This window comes from Mauremys mutica, chromosome 1, assembly GCF_020497125.1.
Source record: "Mauremys mutica isolate MM-2020 ecotype Southern chromosome 1, ASM2049712v1, whole genome shotgun sequence".
In the NCBI taxonomy this organism is placed as follows: Eukaryota; Metazoa; Chordata; order Testudines; family Geoemydidae; genus Mauremys; species Mauremys mutica.
Window position 1 is genome coordinate 70,022,336 of NC_059072.1, and position 15,794 is coordinate 70,038,129.

Genomic DNA, 15,794 nt, shown 5'->3' on the forward strand with positions numbered 1-15,794 from the left:
TCATGCTCCTTGTGGTTGGGTGTGGTATAGCAGGCTCTTCTCCTTTTACATCCCCTTCTGACAGCTGCTCTGTCTGTGGTCTGCTGAGTCTTGTGACTTGGCCCTCCAGCTGGGTCACATGTAGTCCCGCTCCTTCCAAGGTAAACCAATAGTCCACCAAACAATAGTCTATCAATTTCACATTTGGCCTTCAATCCAACTCCAGACTCACTAGTCCCTAAACATGATATCAGGGAGTTTCAATAGTCTTTACCCCTTGCAAGAGGGTTTCCATTCCACCTCCCTTGGTGAACTGGTAGCTGAACCCAGGCCCTCCCTCTCCTCTGGGTTCTGGTCCAGGGACCCTGAATCAGCAGCCCAGACCTCTCGCTGCCTCCCTGCACCACTTCCTATCTTGTTCCCAGGGCCGGCTCCAGGCACCAGCTTATCAATCAGGTGCTTGGGGAGGCAACTCGGGAGTGGGGCGGCACTTTCAGGGATTTGGCGGCAATTCGGCAGAGGGTCCCTCATTCCCGCTCGGAGCGAAGGACCTCCCGCTGAATTGTCGCAGATCGCAATCGCTATCGCGGCTTTTTTTTTTTTTTTGGCTGCTTGGGGCGGCAAAACCCAAATCCTTCTCCCGGTGTCCCAGTGTATCAGCGCCTCTCTCTCTAAACCTCTTTCACAGTCTCTCTGCAGAAAATATAAGACTCCCCTGAAAAAAAAATTTGTTTTTATGTTACTTCAGAATGCCTAATGGTGAAGTCTTCTCACGGCCTTTTATTAGCAATTTCTAGAAGCTCAAAATTACTTCTTCCTAAATTGTGCAGTAATCAAAGTTTAAGCTAATTTATACTAATATGCCTGTTTACTTAACAATGCACTATATATATTCCTTAAGAATTTTCATCACTCCTTAAAGGTGAAATTTTTTATTAATAAGTGTCATATTAAATACTAGTTATTGCACACTTGATTTCACTTAAATTTATACCAGACAGCCCATAAGACATTAATATATTTTGTAGCCATTTATATTATGAGAAATTAAACAGGCTAATAGAAGTGTGATTAGAGGAAATTGTTCTTCCATCAATTTTAGATCACCTATTGCCCTGATGCTTTCTCCATTCTCCAAATTCTGTCTCAGTGCAATGAAGGCCACAGATGAAGACTCTGTTACAAAAGTATTAGGAGCCCTGTCAATGCCTTTTATTGTAACAACACATGTCTGAATAGAGTTTCTCTCACCATCTTTTTTCTCACTCTGATTAACTTCCACATCATACATTCCCAAAGGTAATTCTCTGAAGGACAATTTTCTTAGCAGTACATTGAGTCCCAATATCTCATTACTGTTTTTTTTTCAATCCCACACCTTATTCCAGTTCACAGGCTTAGAGTATCCTTGTACTATTGTTCAACGCAATCATTCCAGTTTGATGGCAGTTGTTTCTGTAGTACAAGTATTTCCTTAGGATATGAACTAAATAGCAAAAGAAAAGGTTATTTCTTGTACAGTCAGTATGCTGTAACTCATCATATTAGTGCTGTTCTGAACCAGCAGCACAAAGTGTTCAATAAGCAGACACACCAAATAATATGGTATAGACTACTCTAATGACAGAGATATACCCTTAAGAAACTACATTCATTTAAAGCAGAATTATATTGTGAAATATGTAATGTACACAATATGAAGAACAAATATTACCATGTTATTATTCAGTACACAGTATTCATCACCATGCTAAGAGAGACTACTCATCTGACTACAGCACTTTTCCAGTAGCATATCAATGAGCTAGAACCATATGGTTAGAAGAGACCGCAAGGATCATCTAGTCTAACCCTCTGCCAAGATGCAGGATGCTACTATGTACAATACATCCAGCAATACTGAAGAACCTGTACTAACGATGACATGCTCTAAAATGACAACAGTCTCAGTTCTATTAAACTCAATGTAGAAAAAATTCCAAATGAGTTTAAACTTAATGTCTGACCACTGGTTGTTCAGATCACCTCTTATAAATTAGGCAACAAATATAATTTCATTAAATTAAAAAAGTACAATTTTGCCACATACATACATGCATACATGTGTTGGGGTATACAAACCCCACACTGGACAACAAGAGGTTAAGGAGCTGCTCTTGGCTCAGACACAACTCCCCTACAATACCTAAAAGGCATGCACAGCTGGAGGAGGAGTTTAAAAATGGAGCAAAACAGCTCCCTTGTGGGCAGACCAGGGAAGAGAACCTGAGAAAAGGGCTGACTGAAGGCAGGAATTTCCCAGACAACCATTCCCTGAAGGCCCCTCCCCGAGGAAAAGATCCTGATACACCCTGAAAGGCTCCAGTGGAGAAAGAGGTGCCATGCTTCGCCAAGAGGAGGTGCCAGTGGTAAACTGACCCCTTCACACCTGTATATATGTGACATGTGCATATACTCCCACTCCAGAAAGAAAAACTTACCTCTGTCAGGGAACAAGGTTTCATTTAAAAAAAAATGGAAAATAAGGAACATCCCAGTGTTAATTCTCAGAAGAAAAGTAGAGTGTATGTATGATTAAACTGGAATCCCAGCTGACTGTAGAAGGCTGTGATAAGAACAGACACTGAATTAAACTGCCAGCATGAAAACCAAATGCATAGAAACATCTCAGAGCATTCGGACATCTTAAAAGGCAGGAAGGAAAATAACATGCAGTAACGGTATATAGATGGATAATTTGGTTATCACTTATAATGTCATCTTTTTGGTCAAAGGTTCTCCAAAACAAGATGCAAATAGCAGAAATTTTGGTTTTGTGTTAAGAAGTGACATATTTTCATCGTTACAGAGGTTTAACTGAAGGAAACAAAGTGCAGTACTGTACTGCTTTTAAAATTGTTTTTAGTTATCGAGTACTAGCAATACATTTAAATTAAACAAATTGGAAGTGGTAAGAAACAAAAGTGACTTCATGTTATCCTTTCTGTATAGGTATTTCCAACAGAATTAGCATATAGTTATTACAACCGTCTATGGCATATTTCACGGTAATGAAGTAAATAGCCCAAGTCACCTTTGTACTTAAATTTCTGTTTTATTTTGTTGACATTCATGATATTAAGTTTATTAATATTGACACATTTGTACATATTTCATAGCTTTATTTTTTCAATCACTTAAAATTGTATCTGCTGTATGAAAGGACTTAGTGCTACAGTCCTTACTCAGGTCAAACGCTCATTGAAGCCAACAGGTGTTATGTACAAATAAGGACGGTATGTTGAGCTGTAAGCTATTAGGATAAAATCACTTAACAGAACCTATTAACATTGTTTTAAAAACATTGTTGTACCTGTTTGATCACCATTATGTGGGGGAGTTATGCTACTATATAAATCTCCAACACCAGAGTTGTATACTGTAATTCTATATTAGATGAAAGGTTATAACCTAAATACATGTTTATTTGTAAATTCATTACCAATGAAAAGTAAATTGCCAGGGGAAAAAAACAAGTTTCTGCATTGGCTATAAAAGCACATGTATAAATCTCCTTGTCAGACAAATGGTATGAAGAGGAGTTAAATACAGAGGAGGACAAGGGAACATATCTCCCCATCATCTGCTAAACAGAGAGAGAGAGAGAGAGAGAGCACTCCTCCCTCAAGATGACCTGGCCTCTTCTCCACTCCATTAGTTGAGAAATGTAAAGTGTGAGCAACAGCAAGACCTGGAGTCTCTGGAGCTCCCAACCATCTTCACCAATGATAGAGCAGCAACAGTGCTAGATAGCCAGGAAGAACTGGTGTATCCCTCTTCTCTAAAATGCCTGTACAGTGCTTTGAATATATAAAACAAGGAGTAATGGTCTCAAGTTGCAGAGGGGGAGGTTTAGGTTGGATATTAGGAAAAACTTTTTCACTAGTAGGGTGGTGAAGAACTGGAATGGGTTACCTAGGGAGGTAGTGGAATCTCCTTCCTTAGAGGTTTTTAAGGTCAGGCTTGACAAAGCCCTGGCTGGGATGATTTAGTTGGGTTTGGTCCTGCTTTGAGCAGGGGGTTGGACTAGATGACCTCCTGAGGTCCCTTCCAACCCTGAGATTCTATGATAAAGCTCTATAAAATACTATCTATTATTAAAAGATTTCTCACTCCTCCCCACCCCTCCTTTCCTGGTGTAAGAAAGTAACTGGGAAAATTTCACAGGAAAAGGAGGTCACACACAGGTGCTCCCTCTCCTCTCTTTAGGGGTGAGGAAGGGAATCTGGGGCTGTCCATAAATTATATAACACATTAGGAGGTGAGTGGGTCCTTAATTTTGCATGTGTGTTTCAGTATTACAAAGAGGTACAAGCAGTGGGTGGGTCTTGAAAGTCACCCCCAAAAAGTGTTACGTAACTTACAGACAGTCCTGGACAGAGGAATGTTATGCAAAATATCTTAAAATCTTCTAAATGCAGGAAACTGCATTAGGGATTTCAGAATTGTCTGACCTCTCACCTTTCTGTGTTATGCATCAATACAGATTTTCCATCCTAGTAGAAACTGGAAAAGGTAGCACCAGGGAAGTGCCTCTGCTGAGTTTCTCATGCTGCACACACACATACTCACACAGACTCCTTTTTAGCTGACTATGGGGCACATTAAGGGCACAAACACCTGTCCAATACATCTCTCCTTGTGTTTCCATTCTCTTTTCCTGGCTGCATCCTGTGACCATATGAGGATGCAACACTGTGCCAGCACATAGTATTGAGACCTATCACAACAGCCATCAAAACTGGGGAGGGTCTTCCTCCTGCCTTAATCTACTTCAGCCATTCCATCTAAATGAGTACTCTTCTTCAAAGTAACTATTATTCTGTTATTTAAATATTTTCCAAGGTCAAAATACAAGCGATTGCCCTTTATGTATTAACTAAAAGAAAACAGAACACAATTTTGTCTAATAGATTACCCAAGGGAAAATAAATCTCACACTGTACTATCATTAGCTCTGTATGCAAGTGCACATATTTTGGTCTAACTTCTGCTTTCAGTTACACCAATGTAAATTCACAAATCCATTGACTTCACTGGATTTTCTTCAGATTATTCCAGAGTAACTGAGACTTGAATTTGGCCACATGCATGCAGATATAAAATCTTCTGTTTCTGAAATGACAGGACAGATCATCTGTGTGGCATTTATGTCAGAGCCATGGCAAAATGCTTTTCTAAGATGAATAAGTTGAAGAGAGAGAATGTTTGCACTGGAAACAGGAAGTCAGGAGCTGGCTTGTTTCCATGGAAACAAGAGCAGCAGCAGGCAGAACAGCTGTAGAAAGAAGGCAGAAGTTAGGCAGGCAGAAATCTCTCTTATTTTACCTTATTGATATGATGGTACAAACAAACAGATACAGTCCAAATTTAGGCAGGCCAAATCAGCTGCTGTTAGGTAATTTATTAAGCAACAATTTTCAGTCAAGCCCACTAGCAGACATTCTCAATCTATTGCGGTAGTGTTGTAATAGTATTCCAGAAGATAACTAGTAAGAGTCATCTACAACATGATTTAATCAGCCCTTGGGATACAGTAATCTGTTGGCTAGATACGAATTGCTGTAATACTGCTGCATCCACTGTTGCATAAAGTACAATTCTTCCTGTTGCTTTAAAAGCAACAACTGTCCCTACAGACTAAATATTTCAAACAGAATGGTTAGGTCTAGCTAATTTAATCTAATGTATTGTTTTCCCACTAAACAAATAAAACTAGCATTTTGCTCACCAGAATGACAAAAAAAAAGCTCTCAATTTCTTTATGATCCTTTTTATTTCCTTAGAATACTTCTGTAATCATTTCCAGATGGAAGAGGGCTATATGACTCATAAGAGCTCAGAAGGTAACATCTGAAAATATATTTGTTTCAGTTGCAGGAGAAATCGATAATTTCAAATTAGAAAGGTTTGTTACCTTGCGAGTGAACATTTTCTTTTTTACTCTGTCATACTTCCTCACTCCTCCTCTCGCCATGTTTCAATCAGACTAACCCAGCAATTTTATTTCCAGAATCAAATTTTTTAAAAGCTTCATACATCATTAACAGCCTAACCCTAAGGATATAACCAGCACAATTTCCAAGGGTACTCAGTTGCCTTATTATAGATTAGACACCTTACAAAAGTGAGACCAATTCATCAAATTAAGAATCAAGATACTCCTGCAGTGATGCCTTTAATAACAGGGCTTCCTAGTATACCATACATCAAGTGGACTTTAGCATTTTGAAGTGAGTCTACAAAACAATACGTGTCCAGGTGCAGTGAGTTATATGGGCCCGTAGTGCCCATGCTCCAGCAAATTCGGGCATGGATGCCTGGCTCCACCAATGTTCAGGCCTGGGTCTCTCCCCTGGCCCCACCTGTTGCACCACGTGCCTCCCCCCGAGTGCCCCTACCTGCGCCCTGGGCAGTGGGTGGCTGCCCTGCCGCTCCACGCTATGCTCCCTCACCAGCTGCTGACAGCTACAAAAGGGAGTGGTGCCACTGCAGAGGGAGGAGGGGAGGAGCCACACACGTGATGGCAGCCCTCCCCACCCTCTGGCACCCACCACAGGAGAGGCGAGGGGGCTTCCTGGACCTGAGAGGAGCCCAGCCCCTAGGAGCACGTGCAGTGACGGTGCCTGGTGAGTGTGCTGCTGGCAGGGAGAGGGCTGGAGGGACTGTGGAGTCCTCCTCTCTGGTCCCAGCCTTGGGGCAGCCTGCCTGCACCCCAAACTCCTCATCCCCAGCCCCGCCCTACCCCAGAGCCTGTATCCCCAGCCAGAGCCCTCACCCCCCTGCACCCTAACTCTCTGCCCTAGCCCTGAGCCTCCTCCTGCTTCATGAACCCCTCATCCCCGGCCCCACCCTGCAGTCCTCACCCCCACAGCCCAACCCTCTGCCCTAGCCCTGAGCCCCTCATCCCCAGCCAGAGCCCTCATCCCGCTATACCCCCACACATTGTGCAATGTAGGAAACTGTACTGTTTCCAGTTCATTTTTACATTATTTAAAATATATATATATATATGCTTACAAGGCAGAGGGTGCGGGACTTGGACCCATTCTGGCACCACCAAAAATTATACAAACCTGCTGCCCCTGTACATGTCTCCTCTCCCATCTTGCTCAATGTAACTAATTCCTGCCCACTGCAGTCATATCACAATGCTTGAGGATTTTGGAGAGGGTTAGTGAGATAAGTCTGAAGTTTAACTGACTAATTTTATATTAAAGTGTGGTATCCTTACGACTCCCATCTCCCTTCAGCAAGAGTGCTGGTGGATATACCTTTTTTTTCTTTTTTTTTTGAAAGTTCTACAAGAAGTATTTTTCCAGATGGACCTAAAGGTTGCAAGGACCCTCAGAAGTTTTTGCATATTAATGAATATTAGCACTTCATGAACATTACCTAATTAGCTGTCATAACCCTCCTCACTGTGAAGCAGGCAAATATTATTGTCTCTATTTTAGAGAGAAGGAAACTATGGGTTATGTGACTTGACTACAGCTACAAAAGGATTAGAATGTAAAGGGCCTTACATGTAGTACCATATTTCATGAAATAGGCCATGCTGATTGTCACATTGTTCAACTACCCCATTTTGCAGCCACTGTCCCCACAGCTGTGAATGAATTTACGGGCTTCTCAAAATATGAGGGGCATGTGGCCACAGTTTTTATAGACCCTAAGGCCAGATCTGAAAGCCCATAGTGGGGACTGTGAATAACTCAGGATGTTTCTGAAAAATAAGTAAAAAACCCTAATGATCTGTTTACACTGCATCACATATTCAAGATTATATTTCAAAAGAAAATGGACTAGAAAATTTACTTGGTTTTAAACATGAAATCTGAAATTAGCCCTGGCATTTGTAAGTCCCTGTTGGAGCTGGGAGTGTCCGATAACTAAAAGCTTCCTGGGTCCCAAAGGCTGGTTCTGTTTGAACTCCTTCACACCCAGCACTTAATTTTGACTCAAATATTTCCTTATAAATTTTTCAGATTCATCTTTGCAATTTGCTCTTCTTGACTGCAATTAATACTTTACACTTATATAGCAATTGCCTCCTAAGGATGTCAAAGTGATTTACAAATATGAATTAATTAAGTCTCATAATACACTTGATAGGGATAATACCTATCTCACAGATGGGGAAACCAAGACACAGATGTGTTAAATGACTGGTCCCTTCTATGCTAGTGTCTTAGCATAGTGTCTTCTTATATGTACGTAACAGTATTTTGCAAAATGCTGTTTTGGGAATGATTTCTCTATTACTTATGTCTGGAGTGAAAGAAAAATGTTCAAAAAGAGAACCACAGTAGGAAAAGTTGCACAGATCTGGAAATTTTGAAAAAAGTATTCTATGTAATCCCACTTAAAAGACATCCCATGTGTATATCACATTTATATCTATATAGCAGCAGGAATTATACTGATCATGCTCTACCTTGCAACATATCTGGATCTTATCTTTGTTTTACTAATATATCTCTTTAAAAAAACAAAACAAAATCAAAGCCCCACCACCACCATTTTGGACACGTGAGTTCTTAAGGAACATCAGTTAATATATCAATACTTTCTCATTCTTAGGCCATTTAACAGAATATTGAAAAATCAGGTAATAAATCTCAGTTACCATCTGAATATGATTAAAGTTGAAGATTTTTAGAATCATAAATAGAGACAAATGCATCTTTCATCAACAAACTAGTTACTTCCACTATTTATATAACATCATTTGATGGTCTTGCTAGAATCTCTCTCACACACACACCACCACAAGTTACCATGACAACTTATATTTGAATTTCTATAAATTTCTATTTTTAGAGATCACAGTTTAGAAATCACAAATCATAACTATTAAGTGCTATCCTGTTAATCAAAATAAATAAAATGCCAGTTTTCTTCATCATATTTCAGAAAATTGAAATTGCTCAAATTACATAGAACAGTAATCCTAAAAAATAATAGTGATTATGAATGTTTAACACTAAGTATCTCTATAATCTGAGATAAGTGGTTCATGAGTCAAGAATCATAGAATATCAGGGTTGGAAGGGACCTCAGGTGGTCATCTAATTCAACCCCCTGCTCAAAGCAGGACCAATTGCCAGATTTTTGCCCCAGATCCCTAAACGGCCCCCCTCAAGGATTGAACTTGCCACCATGGGTTTAACGAGCCAATGCTCACACCACTGAGCTATCCTTCCCCATAGATAGACTACAATGCAAAGTGTGAAATCCTGGCCTCACTGAAGTCAATGGGAGTTTTGCAACTGACTTCAGTGGAGCCAGGATTGCACCTAAAATGTTTATAGATTTACACATCGTTTATTTGAGTTTACACAAACTATTATTGCATTTATCAGAAGTGTCAGAAAGCTATCTTTCTTTCTGGAAAGATGGTGTCTAAATTGACAATAGCATTTCAATTCCAGATTGAGGTTGCCATCACTTAGAGTCTTTCACTATATCTACACTGCCAAAGGAAAAAAAAAAAGCATCAGTCAGTCTCTGAGCCCAGATCAACTGACTCAGTCTCATGGGACTCACATTATGGGGACTAAAAATATCAGGGTAGATGTACCTGCTTAGACTCTGATACCTTCTAGTTTCAAAGCCCAGGCTCCAGCCCAAGTGGGAACCTCTACATTACTATTTTTAGCCCATAGCACTAGTCCCGTGGGCAATAGCCTTAGTTCACCCAAGCTCTGAGACTCACTGCCATGAGTGTTGTGGTTTTTGTTGTTTTGTTTTCAATCTTGATGTACCTAGAGAATCATCATTTGAGACCAGAAGGAATCAATAGATCATCTAGTCTGACCTCCTATATATCACAGGCCATCAATACCACTCAGCACCCACATACTGAACCCAATAACAATCAAACTATTACAACCCATAGGAGACTAGACTATTATGAACCACAGACAGAGCATATACAGGGCCAAGGTGTACCAGTACCTGAGGTCCCCAAAATGGCAGGGAGGTGATTAAGTGAAATTGTTCATTAGGTGTTCACTAGCACTTAGACACAAAATTATTTTCTTCTCTGAAAGCCACTAGCAATTCACAAAGTGGCCTTCTTAGCAGAAAGGTCACCATAAACAATAGCAGCCTTGAGAAAAAGCAAAACAATGTAGTTATAGCTCTAGCAATGGACTTATTCACTTCAGTATTAAGCAGCCAGTCAGAAATCAAGAGTTCAAAACTAGAAATCAAGAGTTAAATCTACTGAGAAGTAAATGAAGTCTCTTCTATAACATTAATATTAGCAGATTACAATGTTATGTTACAATATAAATACACAGTTCATTTTTAAGACTCAACAAATCCACTAATATCAACCAAACAACTAATGATAAAGTGTTCTGGTCCTCAGAATTGAAAGATATTATTGAGGAATTCAAGTGGATCAAAAACATTTGAAGGAACTATGGTACTATGACTCAATTATAGCCAGCATTTGCCTTTCCAGGTTTCTTTTGGTGTCTTCCATTTAACCTTTACTTCATATTTGTCAGCTCTCTGGCAAAGAATGTTGGAAAGTCTCCAAAAAAAAACAAACAAACCCACTACAGATTCAATGCACAGTTAAAAGGAAAATGTAGGTAATGAATAGTCTGAAGATGTTTTCCAATGGCATTTTGATGAAGACGAGTACTAGTCTGATGTCTAGAACACATTCTACTTTTAAAATAATATTGCTGAAATATTATAAATGTGTGTGTATGTCCCATTAGTAAGCAACAATAGGAATTTATTCCATTATCATTAATCCTCTATTATATTTTATTTCAATATTATCTGAAGCCAGTGGCACAGACAAAGCGAACTGCTGCACAAGCTTTGATTCCTTGGGAATGCTACCAATCAGTGAAGAACAGGAGTGACTGGGGAGCCTCAGAGCAGCTGGGAGAAATGCACCTCTTGCCTGGATAGTTTCTCCTCTCACTAAAGACCCAATCCTACCCCCATTTGAGCCAGTAGGCATTAACCCATTAACTTCAATGGGAGCTGGATCAGGCCCTACAATATGATTCAGCAACATACTTAACCACATGCTTAATTTTACAAAGGTGAGTAATTCTATTGAAGTCACTAGGACTACTCCCACAGTTAAGTTAAACATAGTTGTAAGTATTTGCAGAATGAGGCCCAAGTTTGAACCCTTCAGAAGAAATCCTGATACATATGTTGCAAAACATTTATTCCACTTGCATAAAACAAAACCACTTGTAGTTACAACAAACACAAAATGAATAAGTTGTTGTGGGGGGCGGGGGTTTAAAAAAAATTAAACCTGGGAAAACCTCCATTCTTTTTCTTCAAAAACTGCACCTGATTTCCTTACCAGAAGGAACTCCAGAGACTTAAATAGGCCCAAAGCCACAGGTCAGACAGTGAATCCACATGGTGATTGAATAAGAAACAAAAATATGAGACTAAAATCAGGGTCTCACTCAAAAACAGAAAATAATCTGTGGCAAAATCCTAACCTCCAGTCTAAATCAAGATAATTTAGTAAAATCACTTACTGCCTCAGAATTATGTCCTGGATCACAGAATGAGTAAGGGTCACCCTCAGAAATCAAGGACTAATCCAAGGACTATACTGAATCAGGATCACCCTCTGTCACACACGTTAAAGTATGATCACCCTCAGATCCAGACACGAAAGCAAGGAGAGAACTAAGGACACCCTCACAAATCACAGGGGGCAAGTCACTCTCACTTCACTATTAACACAGTGTCACTCCCAAAATCAAAGCCTGAGCAGGGTGGAGGAGAATGAGTCAGAGTCACTCTCTAGCAGGGTCCAGATACTGCTACTCTTGTGGGTATCTATAAACTTTGGTCAACTCATCCCCACACCAATCCCTTCAGAGGACAGGTACAGATTTAGGGTCACATACACCCCAACTCACACACCAGAGATCCAGTGACTGAGGCAGGAGTACCCCCTCACACACATACACACACACCCCTCAGGAGTCCAGTGACTGAGGCAGGAGTACCCCCTCACACACATACCCATCAGGAGTCCAGTGACTGCGGCAGGGGTGCCCCCGCCACATACACCCTTCATCCCAGAGGACCAGGCACTAAGTTAGGTTCACACGCCACCCCAGGGGACCAGGGCCTGAACCAGGGTCCCCCCCCCCCCCCACACACACACACACACACACACACAGGGAGACCAGAAACTGAGCAAGGGTCACCCCTCCTCCACATACACAAACACCCTTGGGAACCAAGGGCTGACTTAGGGGGACCAAGGGCTGATTTGGTCCCTCCAGGACTTAGAGTCTCCAGGAATTAAAGATTATGTCAGGTGATGAAATCTCCAGGAATCCATCCCACCAAAATTGGCAACCTCCGGGCTCAGGGGCTGAGGCAGGGTCACGCCCCCCCGGGGCTCAGGAGCTGAGGCAGGTCACGCCCCCCCCGGGGGGGGAAGGAGCTGAGGCAGGGTCATGCCCCCCCCAGCTCAGGGGCTGAGGCAGGGTCACGCCCCCCGGGGGGGGAAGGAGCTGAGGCAGGGTCACGCCCCCCCCAGCTCAGGGGCTGAGGCAGGTCACCCCCAGGGGGGGAAGGAGCTGAGGCAGGTCACGCCCCCCCAGGGCCGGGAAGGGGCTGAGGCAGGTCACACCCCCCCAGGGGGGAAGGAGCTGAGGCAGGGTCACGCCCCCCCCCAGCTCAGGGGCTGAGGCAGGTCACCCCCAGGGGGGGAAGGAGCTGAGGCAGGTCACGCCCCCCCCCGGGCGGGGAAGGGGCTGAGGCAGGTCACGCCCCCCCCCGGGCGGGGAAGGAGTTGAGGCAGGGTCACACACCCCCGGGGGGGGAAGGGGCTGAGGCAGGTCACGCCCCCGGCCGGGGAAGGAGCGGAGGCAGGGTCACACCCCCCGAGGGGGGAAGGGGCTGAGGCAGGTCACCCCCTGGGGGGGAAGGGGCTGAGGCAGGGTCACGCCCCCCGGGGGGGGGAAGGAGCGGAGGCAGGGTCACGCCCCCGGCCCCCGGACTCCGTGCCTGCGCGGGGCCGCGCTCTCACCCTGGCGGCCCGGGAGGAGTAGGGGTCCTCGAAGAGCGCCCACACCCGGGGCTGCAGCCGTCTCCAGCGCCCGCCCACGCCGTCGGGGGGCCCGGCCGCCGCCCCCACGTCCTCGATGCCCAGCCGCTTAGCGGCCAGGTCGTCGTCGTCGCCGTCGAGCGGCGGCTCTCCGTTGATGAGGTCGGGGGTCTCGAAGATGTCGAGCGCCTCCTCGGCGTCGCGGTGCTGGCGGTAGGTCATCCAGCAGCAGGGCTCCACGTCGGTCTCGTCGATGCCCCAGAAGGCGAGCTCCTCCTCGAAGAGCGGCCCGCACACGTCGGCCGGGCAGTGCAGCTTGCCCGTGCGGTAGTAGTTGAGCACATAGGCGAAGACCCCCGGGTGCCGGTCGAAGAAGAACTCGCTGGGGCCGCCGCAGTTCCGGGGGCTGCCGCCGCTGCTGGCCTCCGGGCAGCCGCCCGGCACCTGCGGGGGCAGGATGGGGGGAGGCGGTGGCGGGGGAGCCGGCGGCTGCTCTTCCCCGCCCGAGGACTCGCTCTGGGACTCGCTGGCGAGCAGAGCCAGCCGGGTCCCCGGCAGGGTCTTCAGCGTGCTCCGGTAGGTCTCGTGCCGGGTGCCCCCCACGTTGAGGATCACCCTCTCGTTATCCTCGAGCTTTCCCATCTCTCTGGGTCAGACATGACTGGGGGGACAGACAGACAGACCCGTCAGCGTGAGGCCAGCAGGGACTGGAGGAAGACGGGAAATGGGAGGGGGGATAGGGAGCCCGATTCTCTTGAGATCACTTTCTACCTCATACCCCCTCACACGACAATGCCCCACTGCAGCCCACATCTTCCTTGCTCTTTACCCTCCTCCCACCTCCTGTGCCCACCACCTTGGTCGACCCTTCCTCTCTTTCCCAACTTGCCGCCTTTCTCTCCACCACTATGAGCCGAATCTCCAGAAGTGCCTTTTCTATCTTCCCCAAACCCCCTCCAATAGGACCTGCCTTCCCCTGACATCCCAGGGTCTCCGCCTCGGTTTCCCACTATTCCCCTCCTCGCTTTCCTACAATAGCAGCTGTTAGAGCTTCTCTTCGCACCAGCGACTGGAAAGTTGGTTTGCAAACGACCCTGAAACAAACCTCGTAGCCCTTTGCTGTATCCTTGACGAATTCAAAGCACTGCCGCTCCCACACCCCCTTCTACAAACCAGTCCTTGCCTCCCCTGCTTTCAGATGGCTTGTTCCCCCCTCAGTGATCTAGACTCTTCCCCTGCACCTCTTCCTTCCCCCAATATAGACAGAAAGAAAGCAGAGGGAAACCAAACAACCCTTCTTCTCCTTGATACGGATCAGTCACCTTCCCCACCCGTTTTTCCTCTCCGTTTCTGGGCTTCTTGGATCAAGCTCTCTGAATAAAAGCAAGCGGTTAAATTATTTGCTATTTGTCCATCTTTTATTATATTAGGGACTTAGAAGAGAAGGTTTGGTCTCTAGGAGGAAAAACCAAACCTCAGGCAGCAGGCACACCCTTGGAGGAGCTGTTAGCGTGCAGCTCTGGCTGCTACTTTCTCAAAGCACTAACCTCCCCCGGATTTTACCTACACATTCATATTTAGGAAGATCAGACGGAATCAGAGCCAGGTTGACGTGGATTTTTCCACGGTATCCCCCTTATCCTCCGGCTTCTCAAATACCTTAATGAGGCGAGAGAGAGAGGCTCCTCTTCATATACCAGACGCTGTTTTCTTCGCAGCTGTTGGCGGATCCTCCGCCGACCTGTCAGGCGAGAACTACTTGTTGTTTTTCTCCCCATGTTCAGGTGGCTATTCCACCACCCTCGGTGTTGAACTGCGAAAGGAATAAAAGCAGCCCCCACCGCCTGCTGGTAGATCTCGCTTCCCTCATTTTGGACGATACATGCAATCTTTCAACATCGGAATGGAGAGTAACCATCACCGAGAGAAAGCAAAACCATGGGTGGCTGGTCAGAGCACCTAAGGGACTGGGTGCTGGCTGCTGTAATCCGAGCGGCTGGTTGGGGAGACTCTAATTTGAAGGTGAAAATGCAACTCAGGTTTGTCTTTCAAGCGCAGCCCCTCCCCTAAGGAGGGTGGCGTGGGAGCTGTCCCTTCAGCACCACTCTCCAGCAAACTCCATCGCGCACCGCCCTCTCCGAGGGTGCGGGGCTGGGGGAGACGGCAGCAAATACACATACCGCCTTCAGCCGAAAACGGCAATGCCGCCCCCGCTTCTGTGACACTGAATCGTTCCCTTAAGGACAGCAGCAGGGAGGAAGCGGGGCTGGCAGTGGCTGTTTATCTGAGCGATGCAGGGAAAGCGGCACCAAGCTACAGGTGACACTACAGCAGAGAGAGTTCGCCGGCTCTCCGAGGCAGAGCCGCGGTACCCAGCGGGCACAGCTGGCCTGTGCCGAGCGCCCCTGGCTCTCGGGCACAGCGCGCCAGCAGCCTCTCTCCATGGGCGGCAGGAGGCAGGCACATGGCGCGCAGCGGCTGCAGCAGGGCTGGATCAGTCCGCGGCACTGGAGGCCCTCACGGATCAGCCCAAGCAGACACCTGCGGCTGGCGGAGCCCGCTGCCTCCGCTTCCCTTCAGGCGCACAGGCGGCGGCCGCATCTCTTCGGGCAGCTGGGAAAGGGGAGCCGCACCTTGTGTTCATGCGGCTGGGGAAGGGAGGATTTGGAGCAGGGAGCTGCCCCACAAATCATCCCAGCAAAGTGATCAC

At 45.5% G+C, this 15,794-nt stretch overlaps 1 protein-coding gene across 3 annotated transcripts in view; it reads right to left on the reverse strand.

The window, feature by feature from the left end:
• KCNC2 (potassium voltage-gated channel subfamily C member 2) overlaps positions 1-15,189 on the reverse strand; it is a 161,732-nt gene extending 146,543 nt beyond the window's left edge. For 2 of the 3 annotated variants that reach the window (XM_045002149.1, XM_045002148.1), the window contains exons 1-2: positions 14,652-14,738; positions 13,067-13,745 (exon numbers count right to left, since the gene is read on the reverse strand). In XM_045002149.1, the coding sequence (XP_044858084.1) occupies positions 13,067-13,726 (660 nt within the window). In that variant the 5' untranslated portion in view covers positions 13,727-13,745; positions 14,652-14,738. The other variant, XR_006576279.1, reaches the window with a different exon arrangement.
• Positions 15,190-15,794: the final 605 nt, after the last annotated feature.